At 36.5% G+C, this 12,957-nt stretch overlaps 1 protein-coding gene across 1 annotated transcript; it reads right to left on the bottom strand.

The window, feature by feature from the left end:
• Positions 1-7,894: 7,894 nt before the first annotated feature.
• Positions 7,895-10,455, bottom strand: LOC145073443 (magnesium transporter MRS2-I-like). Its single transcript, XM_079019991.1, has 11 exons — positions 9,976-10,455; positions 9,868-9,897; positions 9,497-9,650; positions 9,291-9,412; positions 9,136-9,210; positions 8,823-9,047; positions 8,695-8,739; positions 8,561-8,605; positions 8,431-8,460; positions 8,216-8,335; positions 7,895-8,118 (listed from the first exon to the last, which is right to left on the bottom strand). The coding sequence occupies exons 1-11, from the start codon at positions 10,225-10,227 to the stop codon at positions 8,032-8,034; spliced, it is 1,185 nt and encodes a 394-aa protein (XP_078876117.1). The 5' UTR covers positions 10,228-10,455; the 3' UTR covers positions 7,895-8,031.
• Positions 10,456-12,957: the final 2,502 nt, after the last annotated feature.

Here is a 12,957-nt window from a genome sequence, read left to right as displayed (position 1 = left end):
AAGATTCAAGAAAATTTGTGCCCGTTGTCCTAAACATGGAATTACCGAGTATCAGCTTCTCCAATAATTCATTGAAGGCATGACTCCAATGGAGAAAAGGCTTCTTAATGCCTCCAGTGGCAGATCTTTACCCGACAAGACTCCAACCGAAATCCACAATCTAATCAAGAACATGGTTGAAGATTCTAAGCATTCAAGCCATGATGAAGAATGGTACACAGATGCACCTCGAGGTATAAAGGAAGTATAAACTCCACAAATTGAAGCTCAATTGTCCGAGCTTACAAAAGTGGTAATGATGCTAGCTAAAGATAAAGGTGTGCAACCCACACCCCGCCCTTGTGGTATTTTCACTCAAGTGGGACACCCAACTGATATGTGCCCACAACTTCAAGAAGAAGATTATGAAGAAGAAAAAGCCACGGGAGGCCATTCCGGATCAAATCAAAGAGGATACGATCAGCCACGAGGTGACCAAACATGGAACAACAATCAAGGTTGGGGAGGAAATCACCAGGGAAGCTATCAACCAAATCAACCACATCAATACCAACAAAGACCACCTTTTCCACCACAGAACTTTCAGCCAAGGCAACCATAACACCCTCCTCAACAAGCGGGTTCATCAAGTATGTCCTTAGAGGACATAGTGAAGAGTTTGACAACTAGTACACAAGCTTTCCAACAAGAAACAAAAGCAAGCATAAAGAACTTAGAGCAACAAGTTTCATAGCTTGCAACTTCCGCAAGAAAACTAGAATCTCAAGGAAAGTTACCCGCCCAAACTGAAACGAACCCAAGGCACAACGTGTGTGCCATTACATTGAGAGGCGGAAAGAGCTACAATGATCCAAAAGTGTCGGTTGATCAACAGGAAGAAGAAATAGCGATCGAAGAGGAAACCAAAGAAGAGAAGAAGGAGGATAAAACAATCCAAAAGAAGTCCTTCGTGACTGAATCTAAAGCCACACCTACTCCATTTCCCGAAAGATTAAAGAGCACGAAGAAAGAAAGGGAGGAGAGTGATATTATGAAAATGTTCCAGAAAGTTCACATTAACATCCCGCTCCTCGAGGCCATCAAGCATGTACCTAGATATGCAAGGTTCCTTAAGGATCTTTTTGTATCTAATAAGAAATCAAAAGGAAACCAAATCGTAACAGTTGGAGAGAATGTATCCACGGTTTTGCAAAAGAGGATGCCCCTGAAGTGCAAGGATCCCGGTGTCTTTACCGTGCCTTGCAAATTGGGGAATCTTGATGTACCTCGAGACATGCTCGATCTAGGTGCATCCATAAATGTTCTACCATATTCTATTTTTAAATCAATTGGTGTAGGAACATTAAGCAAACCAGTGTGATCATCCAACTTGTCGACTGATCAATAGTATACCCAAAATGTATACTAGAGGACGTGTTGGTGCAAGTCGATGAATTTGTTTTTCCCGGTTGATTTTTATGTTCTAGATATGGGATATGATGAATCTCCAAGTTCAAGTTCCATACTTTTGGGTAGATCTTTTCTTAAAACTTCTAAAACAAAAATTGATGTCTACAACGGATCTTTAATTATGGAATTTGATGGTGAAGTTATCAACTTCAATGTCTATGAAGCAAAAAAGGTTCCTTCCGATGTTTAATATGTCAATCTTGTGAATTTGATACAACCCTCAACTAGAAAGGGTTTTAACTTGTCTAACAATGAATTTCTAGAGTTCGTTTTGTCACAAAAACTAGACAGGAACAAAGCCAAAGAACTTGCAATGGAGTTTGGCATAAATGACGAGCTTTTGGAGTTTTTGGAGTTTATTGATGACAATAAGCATATGAGGATTGATGAAATGAAGTCCATGCCATCTACAACCAAAGTCAAACCCCTTCCACCAGTGGAACAAGCACAAGATTCGGGATCAAAAATTCCACCGGACCCTTTAAAGAATATATATGTCAAGAAGGAGAGCACCCAACCGGTCATCAACTCAAATAAATTATCCAAGAAGGAAGCGAAGGAGTTGATAACTCTGTTAAATAATTACCAAAAAAGGACCGAGTGCACAATCTCTGACATTAAGGGTTTAAGTCCCTCTTGGTTTGTACGCAAAAAGAAAGCCAAAGGAAGGTTGAAGGTTCCATTGAAGGAGGTCGAGAGAAGGTTGATGTGTTGGAAAGGCCCACATACTTAGAATGAAGCATGTTCCGGGGCCAAGTCGAGCCAACGACATGAAAAAACGGGCGGCTAACCGGGAGGCAACCCAAGGGTATTTTTGTCATTTCCTTTATTTCTCATTTTCTCATCATATTTTCTTCGTTTTAAAGTTTTCAAGGTGTTTTTCATGTTAAAAGAGGTTAAAAAATCATTTTCCAGGCAGTAGCGGATTAGCGGGTTGCAATTTGAAAAAATGAAAAATCAAATTTTTTGGCCTTCTTAGAGATTTACACGGCTGTGTAAACTTATGCCTATAGTTTACACGGCCAGTGTAAATGTTTACACTAGCACAATTCAGACGCAACATTTACACGACCATGGAAATTTCACCCTTTTGTTTACACGGTCCGTGTAAACTTAAAAACAGAGTTGGACGTTTTTAGGCATAAAATTTGATTTTTTTGGCTCATTCTTTTCATAAAACATGCGATTCCTCTTCTCTCCTTACTGCCCCCTTCGAAAACACCTCAAAAACATTTCATCTTCCTCAAATTTTCTCCAAAAATCAAGCTCCAAGGTATGAAATTATTCTTTTTTCTTCATCTTCTTTGTCTTACATCTCAATTTCACCCTCTAATGGCCGATTTTGGGGGTTCTGATCGAGCTAACCCTAGAACTTTTGAGTCTCCAAATTTCGAGCTATTCTTTGTAATCTCTTGTAGGATAAGCTTGGGGAAAGCTTTTGGAAGTATTGGACATCACCCTAACACCATTCACAAACATAATTTGGTATAATTATTCCAAACTCTTTTCTTTGTGCATATATTTAGAACCATGTTTTTTTGGGGGTGATTTTTGGTGGTATTGCTAGTTTTTTAGCATACTCGAGAGTTCAAAATTGTCCTACATTGTGTGAAAACTTTGTTGAATTCATTGAACAATGGTTTCCCATGGAAAAAGGGCTAGAATTGGGACCTCAAATATGGGTGGTCAAGAGACTCATGATGAACAAGACCAAGGTCCTATTGAAAACCCCTATGAATTTGGCCTTGTTTTTTAGACTAATCCACAAGAAATTTGTACTCAAGCCTTATTCGAAGGGTGTAAGGGGCCCAAAAATTTGTGGATATCCAAGCCCTTAAGGACCTTCACATTTACACGGGAGTCCACAAACTCTTGAAGAACATAGGTTGGGAAGGTCTCTTGAATCTCCACGCGGTAAGCTACCAAACGCCCATGTTGGAACTCTTGTCCTCCATCACCTTTGATTACCAAACACACATCATCACCTTTTGTCTACTCAACCAATCACACTGGATTCATGCTGACATCCTTTGTGATATTATTGGTGCTCCAAAAGCAATAAGGGATGTGTATACGGCAAATGGTAGAAAAAAATGTCATATTTGAGCAAAGTTGCGAAAGATTTTAGACATGCATCTCTTGTTAAGGCGAGTTTCAATCAGGCACGACAAAGGCTTCTAGTATCATGCATGGTGTCCTTAAGGTCACCCACCGGATCGTCTCTTCTCTCTTGTTCCCTCAAGAAGAGATTAACAAAGCAAACTAGAAGGAATTAGAAGTCCTATGGTGCATGATCCATAATCCCAAGATCGAACGGGTTGACAACATGTGCACCAAAATCGAACGGGTTAACGTCACGAGGGTTCGCGAGTTAGGTGCATTTCTCATGTCACTCAGGAGCTTTAACTGTTGACTGGTTTCCGGTCGGATCAGGTTTGAATCAACTTGATGGTTTGACTTTGTGGATAACCTCCATGAAGTTTCCAAAGACTGGATTAACTCCTAGTTTGAATTTTGATAACCTTCTTGTTTTGATTGGGATTAACTCCTGGTTTAAATTTGAATTTGGATAATTTCTAGTTTTATTTTTTGAATTCGAACTGAAGCACCGGTCCACTATAAATAGTACCTTCTAGGTCCTATTTGTTCACACTTCATAGATCGATCTTCTTGTTAAGTTGTGGAGATGGATTTACCCTTAACCATAAAGCCACTAGTTCTTATATCAGTTTCGCATTTAATTTTCGTTGTTGGTTAATTTTATCAGAGCTTATGGGCTTGGCTTTATCGGTCGATATAGGTCAAACAACTAGTATTTTTATTCTTGAATTTGTGAAACCTAATGTAGTATCAAAAAACAATTCTACATAAAGTAAATCTCTTTCTCTCTCTCCCTCCCTCCGTGGATGTAGCCGGTCATACTGATCATGTGAACCATGCAAATTAATCTTGTCTTAGTTTTCGCTTTGCATTATTAACCTATGTGAATCCGTCTATAATTTTTTGAAGTGCTTAAAACCCTAACAATTTTGTTCTCTATGTTTGTGTGTATGTGTGTGTTGTTGAGTAGCTTCTTGTTTTCCGAGTATTCATTTTGTATTTTTCGGTTCTTCCATTGTTGTTGGAACAAACGATATTTGCATTAAATGATAGGCTTCTATGTTGTAGCTTACAACCATTATAGCGCATAAAAACCTTTTAACGACATGAGTAATTTCAGGTAGCTATTGCTAAGAATATGCAACTTCTAGCTTTCCTTTAATTTATGTCTCGTATTTTATAATTCCTTTGACAATGAGATAGTATTCCTCTACCCTCTTTATAATAAAATTCATAATGAAGCTGATCTCTGGATGAAACTTAAAAAATTAATTAATAATAATTGGATTTTAGTATTCGCGACTAATTGATATATAATACATTTTTTGTCTGTAACAACCCAAAAATTCAGATAAAAATTTTCATTTAATAATTAGAAATTTCAAAAATATTTGTTTTTCCAAAATTCCATTACATAAACTCATTCTCCAAAAGATAAGAGTATCCAAAACAATAAGTGCGGAAATATTGGAGAGTGCATGCTGCGCCATCAAGCCGGACCCTTGCCCTTAGAACCAGAAGTACCTGAAACACCTAACAAAACTGTAAGCACACGCTTAGTGAGTTTCCCAAAATACACAAAACATATAACCACATAATGTCATACACATATATACATAGATTTGCCATGGACTCCCTTCATGGTCTTCATCTAGAATGCCACGGGTACCCCGATGGTCTTACATCCAAGGGCCATGGGCTCCCTCCATGGTCTTACCAAGTGTCATGGGCTCCCCCCCCCCCATGGTCTTCACATAAGTCAATACATACCAAATAACAAAACCATTGCATATTCGACTATTGAAATCTCATATCAAGTAATGGGCCGACGTTGGTGCCTTCGACCCATTGGTATAGTGAGAAGACTCACCTCCGTCTGCTGAAAACAATAGCTGCTCGACTACCAATCCAAAATCTCACACTGAACAAGTATACAAATAACCTTAATTAGGATTATAACTCAACCTAGTCAAAGAGCCCAGAATCCTAAGTCCAAGTCCCTTTATGATGGCCCAAAAGTCTTTCCTTCACTAATGGGCCTATCATCAAAGTCCAATTCTATATTGAGCCACAAGTCCCAATAGGCCTAATCATACCAACATTGGCCCAAATGATAAATTTAGGCCCATAACACCAGCAAGTCCAGGCCCAAAACAATTAGGGCCCAAAGGTTCGAAGTTCGCCAGAGGCCTAAAGCTCTCTGAGAGTGTACATCCAGCGTACCTCTTCAGTACGCTTAGCGTACTGGGTTTAAGGGTTGTACGCGCAGCGTACAACATAGTACGCCCAGCGTACACACTTACTTGCAACCAACTCCAGTAAGTTCTTAGTGCATGCAGACTTTTCGCTCAAATTTTAGATCTTAGACGTTTTAAGGGTCCTAAGGCATAAAGTTGGCAACTTTATGCCTTTGCATGCCATAAATGCTCCCAACAACCCATTCTATCACATTAAGACCTTTCCAAGGGTCTTAACTCATGCATGGAGCCATAGAAGTCATCAAGTTTACATTTTTATGCTATAATCAAGCCAAAGAACCTCAAATCTAACCTCCCATAACCTCTGGAATTTCCCAAACTCCCAAGAGAGGATTTATGGACTCAAAAGTGGACTTCTAGAAACCCTAACTCAACAAGCAAAAAGGATAAGCAATGTGAAAGCTTTTTACCTCCACAAGCTTCCCAAGCTTCTCCAAATGCAATATCCAAAAGCTTTCCCCGCATTCAAAGCTTGTTTCCACTTCCTTTTCTTTGCCAACACACCAAAAATGAGGTATTTGAAGCACTTTCAAGCTCAAGAGTTGCTCACAAAGGATTAGGGTTTTAGGGACGTTTGAAAGTAATGGAGGCTGGTTAGGGTAAGGTCCAAATGGCTTAAGAACGTTTAAATAGGGGCCTTGTCCTAAAATTAAGGTTTTAGACTCGAGCCAGGTACGCCCCGCATACATGGTGCATGCCCACGATCAGCTTTCCCCCGGTACGCTAAGCGTACACCTACGTACGCCCAAGGTACGTAGGGACCCATTTACAAAGAAAACTCATTTTAAGGGAGAGAAAGGTAATCACCTGAATTCTAACCATTACGTTGTCAGTTTGTTTTGTCTATATTCAAAATGTTGATGTCCGTTAATAAAATGTTATAAAATATTTGAGCAAAAAGTTTAGAAGAGAATGCTTAAGAGAGGAAAATAAGTTGGCTCAAATACGCTGTAGTCATTTGGAGAATTCGTTTGGATTGACTACCCAATTGCACAAACTTGGTGAGCAGAGGAGTGGATCTTCAGTCGGTCGGTCGGTCTTATGCATGGTTTGTAAGACCGATACCGAATTTGCTCGTCATGCCTTCCTTAGATGTGATATTGCGGTGGCTTTATGGTCGGTAGTCTAAAGATGGTGTTATTTATATATTTCATATTTTTGTTGAAGTTGATGATATCTTTCTTTGGATAGACTCGGTGCATACTTCGACTCCAAAGGATTGGATTTTGAAGCAGTTATCTTGATATCTTGACTCTTATATGGGTCATTTAGAGATCCTGTAATAGTAATATGTTTGGTTCTAAAGGTATTAGAAAGGATTCTTTATGTGAGTCGATTTTCCAGTTTTGTTGATGAAAAAACCCTTTGATGGTTATTCTCTTTTGCTAGTTTCCTCACCTTTTCCATAAGATACTTCTAGAGTATTCAATTATTTTTTTTGGAGTGATTTGTTTCAATAAGAGGTTGTATTTTTCTTATATTTGTCCCAAATATATAAAATCCATGTAAGCTATATCTTTGTTTTTGGTTTTGTATTGGGCTTAAAATACCTTTGGACCGACTTAAATTATGTTTCTATTGATCCGACTTTATTTTTCCATCGTGTGTAGCTTTTCATGTGATTTTGAGTTTTTGCCACATTCCATTACCTGGTAGTGGAACCATGACGACATATGCTCGTGTATTGACTATTGTTATTGCTCTTATTTTATTGGACGTTATTATCGTTATTTATGTAAATCCTATTTTGTTCCTTGTTGGCTGTTGCCTTGTTGGGTTATATATACACTATGTTTTGTTTATATATTAGGAATTTAGGAGCAATGTATTCGATTATATTGGTTAGTCCACAATTACTCGTTGGTTCCGTTCTGTTTTCAAAGTTTAGGTTTTATTTTATTTTTGTTTATTCGGTAAATCTCGTGAAATCAACAATATTCATCAATCATTGTTATTTTATGCATTATTTTTGGTTCTTTGAAAGTTTATTTCCAACTTTAAAATTTTAGCAAACCTACCAAAAATAAACTTAACCCACCCCTCATATGACTTGATAAAAGGAGTTTTGAAACTGTGAAACATGAAGATGGAAAATGAATGGGTACGTCACTTCTTATTCTAGCAAGGTACAACCCATACAAGCACAAAAGAGTTTCTCATATCATCAAGGTACAACCCATCACTACATGGTACAAGGGCATAATGCACTTGGATGAAACCCTTGTCAAAGTCCTACGAGACCTTTGTGTCTTGAATAAGTCAATATTGACATGAAAATTGATCCACTTATTACTCCAGCAAACATCACCACCTGCAAGAAACAATCACCAAACCAAACATGGTACAAATATTTATGCGCAAGGTATAGGTATATAAGCAGATGGTACAAGTAGAGGTTACATACATACCCATTTGAATGCATACCCATGGTTTTTATTCCATGGGTATGGAATGTTCATACCAAATATAGCAGCTACCAGTGAGTAAACAGACAATGAGACTGTCCCAGATAGTAGGAAGAGTTCCAACTATATCAATAATTATCAACAAAAATAAATTCATAAAACATCTAAACAAAAAAAAAAAAAAAAAAAAACAAATGCGACACAAGAATGATGTTTACCTGAATCAGCTGATTTCTATGATTATCCAACTGTATGCAAAATAAAATAAAAAATATCATTAAATTATTAGGGTTGTGAGGGGCATACATACCAGTAATTTTCAACTTAGAATTGTTCATATTCGGCTACCTGAATATTAATGTAATCCTCTGTATCATCGATGTACTCGCGCAGCTGCAAACACACCAAAAAACAAAAAATCAATTTTTGTTATAGAAAATTAATTACTATTTTTCAAAGAAGTCGATTGATTTGGCACTTACTGTGGTCAGTTTATTTGATGTTGCTTCAATTTGCATGAAATAAGCCTACGAATGTAAAACAAAATCAATACAAGAAACCAGTTTTCATGAAGCCAATTAAAAATTATAGGTTTTGTAATGAAATGAACCTCTAGCAACATTTCAAGTTCTTCAACATCGTTTTCTCCATGGGTAGAAAATGGTGTTGCCCGGCTTGCCCTGGATATCTTTGACTCTATGGTAGGAGACGCAGGTGACCAGGTAAAGTCGCCAACATCACTACTTGCGGAAGAAGCAAAAGATAATTTTCTCGACAAGTACAGGTCTGCCATGTCATCATCGTCATCCAATAGCTGTTCGAGTTCATCTCTTACCTAAAAACATCCAAAATCACATGACACAACCAATACCCTTGATAATTTGTCCCCAAATGTGAGAATCTGTAAAAAAACAAATGCATACTTTTTGAACCCGATTGGTTAATCTTGTCATTGCGCTCTTGAGCTTACGCACCCTATCCAGGTTACGACTGCTTATCTGCAACAATTAGATCTCAAACAATTAGATCGGAAGAAAACTGATTATAATCCCAATAATTCGGTTTCAAAACAACCCACCATGGAGGTCAGTTCATCCAAAGCAGGGTAGGCAGCGGTTTCCAGTTCTCTCGTGCGTGCATCAAGAAAACTACAAATACCTTCTAGTGCCACTTCAAGAGCTCGGAATTCAAATGGGAATTCTAAGTGTATTTACATCATAAGTCATAACCTTTAACTAGAACATCAATAGGATACTTAGTGTGCATGTTATCGATTATATATACCATTAGATTCACTGGTTTGAGCCTCGGATTGAACACCAGTTCCCTCTTCATCATCACCTTGGCCCATAAAATTTAGATTAGGCGGAGGCAACCTTCTTTGAAGCTCTTCAACAATGGGGATGACATTATCATCAAGCGGATCACGTAGCAATACCTAAGTACCAATCAACATCATATCATCATAAACAATCCCTCCTCGATGGTTCACAAAGAGAAACGATTGGATGTAAAAAAATCGGGAATCAATTTATACCAAACACTCAAGTCGTAATCGGTAAAAACGCTTCTCTGAAAGACACACAAAGTACATCCAGAGTGTTTGTTTTTCAATAAAAGTTACATACACAACACAACATGAGAAACAGACGTACCTCTTCGGTTGTAATGATGGCCTTGATATGCTGCAAACACAAAATTGGAAACAGATTAAACAACCAAACTAAACAAGGAAAATAATGAATTAGCTTACAGATATGAACCTCCAAATTAAGAACAATTGCTTTTTCTCTGCCAAAAATCGCAGAAGGATACGATAACAGCGGATCAAGAATCCTCAGATCTCTAGCGTGAATCGAGACTCTTTTCATGATACCATATTTATCCAAATCCAAAACTGTGCTCTGTCCGCTAGTATCAACCGAAACCCAGCTCCGAGAAACAGCAGTTTTCTTAATCAAAGAAGCTGGTTGAGAGAAAGAATCCAACGGCACAATAACCCCTTCTCCGTCCATCCTTTAACTGAAAACCCCAAATCAAATCACTAAGCTCTTCGAGATAACAAGCAGTACTGTAGCTATAGTTATGGATGAAAGCGTAGAGGAAATAATAATGATGGATTCGAGGGGTGAAAGTGGGGTTTTGATCAGGGGAATTTGTGGCTACCAATACCATTGATAGAGATGGTAATTGCAGTACTTTGTCTGGTGAGTGGGGGAATGGCCGGTAAAATGGCTGGAATGTGTGATGTTTTTTTGATGATTACAATGGCGATACAACAAATATGGAGGGGGGAAATGCAATTCAAACATTTACACTTTCTGCCCACATATATTTTCTGTCTCAGTCCTTCAGTTTATGTCGATTAAACAATTACGATGTTCTATTCTAGAGTTTGAAATTTGATGCAGTGACAAAGCTCAATCTTAACATTGGGATTTATTTTGTATGATAAAACATAATAAAGAACTCATAATGCTTAATCATTATTACTTAGATTTGTTTGACTTTTAATCAATGTTTTAAAAACCGGTTTAAATCGGCCGGTTGAACCGGTTGGACCGGGAATCAGGGGAGAAAGCGGTTCTGCTATCACCGATTTTACATTAATTTCTGAACCGAATTGAACCGGCCGGTTTTTAAAAAAACCGGTTGAACCGGTCAAAATAAACCGGTTGAACCAGTTAAACCGAATAAAAAGACATGAAAAAGAACAATTTACATAATAAACTTTGGTGATTATTTTTTCATATCTATTTAGTTTTCTCTAAATAAAAACATATGGTAAATGTTATAAAGTTTTTTGATGTGGTTGTATTCATTTAAAACTATATTTCATTATGGTATTATATTTTATTTTCTTTTAGACATATATGGATTGATGTAAAACACTAAAACTTATGGTTATGTGTTATTTTAATATATTTGGATTCATCTACAACTTATTTTTATGTGTATTTTTAATGTTTGATTTTGTAAACATCAAATATGTATGTATGTGTATAAAAATAGGAAACGACATGAAAATTATAGAAATCGGTTGAACCGGGAACCGATCACCATACCGGTTCAACTAAAAAACCGGTTTTTAAAACATTGTTTTTAATTCTTTATAACTAAAATATAATCAAACAACAATAACTTAAAGCCATATATATTATGTTTTTTTCATAATATTGATCATTTAACAATATAAAAAGTAATTGTTTCCCTAAACTAGAGAACTCAAAATGTTTTAAATAATAATCTCATACCCAAAGCTAAAAGAAACTATTATCCAAAGTAGACTATCTTTGCAAAGGATGTCATACTATTAGAACATGAGGGTGAAATTTCAATTTTTATAACTACGGTGCCTAATTTCGAATATTTTATGATAGTCAAGAGTGTAAGATGAAATTAAAAGAACAACCGGCGGGTAAAAACGTTCAGAAATATCTTCGTACAAAGGCGGTACGAATGTCGAATGGTCCCAAAATTCCTTGGAGTCATCAGTACCTTGTAAATTCTTTTTAAATTACTATAAAATAATAGGAAAATAAATGTATTTGTTCAAAGTTCAAACACAATAATAATTATGTATGGAGGTAGATAATTTCGTTTTCTTTATAAAATAAATATATTCCATTTTATTTTTACCAAGTGAATGGATAAAAATCACAAACTTTAGCTAAAATAGAAATGATTCAATGAAAAATACATTAATAATTGTACAAAATGTATTAAAATATTAACTTTTAAATTTTTAAAAATATCTACGTTTTACATATTTTGGTTTGTATTAAAATTATTTGTGTTAGCTCTTTCTTTAATTTTTGAACGACCTGTTTTCTTTATTGTCTATATAGACTTGTGCTAGCCTATTAGGTTATGGTATTCAAAGTTGTAACGGAAAGAAGAAGAAAATAAATTATAATAATAAAATAAAAACATATCACAACATTGTTACAAGATCACATATTCATCCTTTTTTTGCAACACTAAACCCTAAAAATATAGTAAAAAACATAATTTTTTTTGTGATGTTTACTAGGATCTTGGGTGGAACAGGGTCCAAAGACACTAAACCCTAAAAATATACTCGTAGTACTGTTTGAGATGTTCATATGTAAAGTTTGATCATTAAGTTTTGGCACAAATAATTTGTTTAAACATGTTCTAGAGAATAGAATATAAGTTTTACGGAGTATTTTATTATATAAATTGATATAATTGTGCTTTTTTATTCAAGAAGTGTTACATATATATAAACTTATTTAATTTGCCTACAAAATAATACAGGCTAAAGTGATAAACCGGAGTCCTCATCCTCGTCAAGGCTTCCTGTATAGACAAAGTAAAGAGTCCATATCAATCCAAACACACCGAACAATATCCAACCAAGAAGGTTGTTGCTTAGACCAAAGGGCAGCCCAGTCCCTTCCGTGCTCATTCTCTCATCCACTAGAGCCACAGCTATCGGACTCGACATTGTTGCAGCCACTGTTGTAGCAACCAATGATGACACACCTGTAGTCACTAATCGTGGCATGCTCTCCCTTTTCATAACTTTTTCAGTTGAACATCTCACTTTTCCCATTTGGCATGTTGCTGTTGTTTGTAACCCTGAAGATTAACCAACCCATAACAAAAGTACGTCATGACTATGTTCTATGTAAAGGCGAGCTAGTGCTACAAAACTCATTAGTTTTATGAGTTTAATGTATAATTCGTTCAGAAATTCTTAGAATGCATGTGAATTGTGA

The sequence above is a fragment of the Lactuca serriola genome, chromosome 9, assembly GCF_051521515.1.
Source record: "Lactuca serriola cultivar US96UC23 chromosome 9, Lser_US96UC23_V15, whole genome shotgun sequence".
Lineage (NCBI taxonomy): Eukaryota > Viridiplantae > Streptophyta > Magnoliopsida > Asterales > Asteraceae > Lactuca > Lactuca serriola.
The sequence above is the reverse complement of the archived record's forward strand: the minus strand, read 5'-3'. Positions and strand labels throughout refer to the sequence as shown.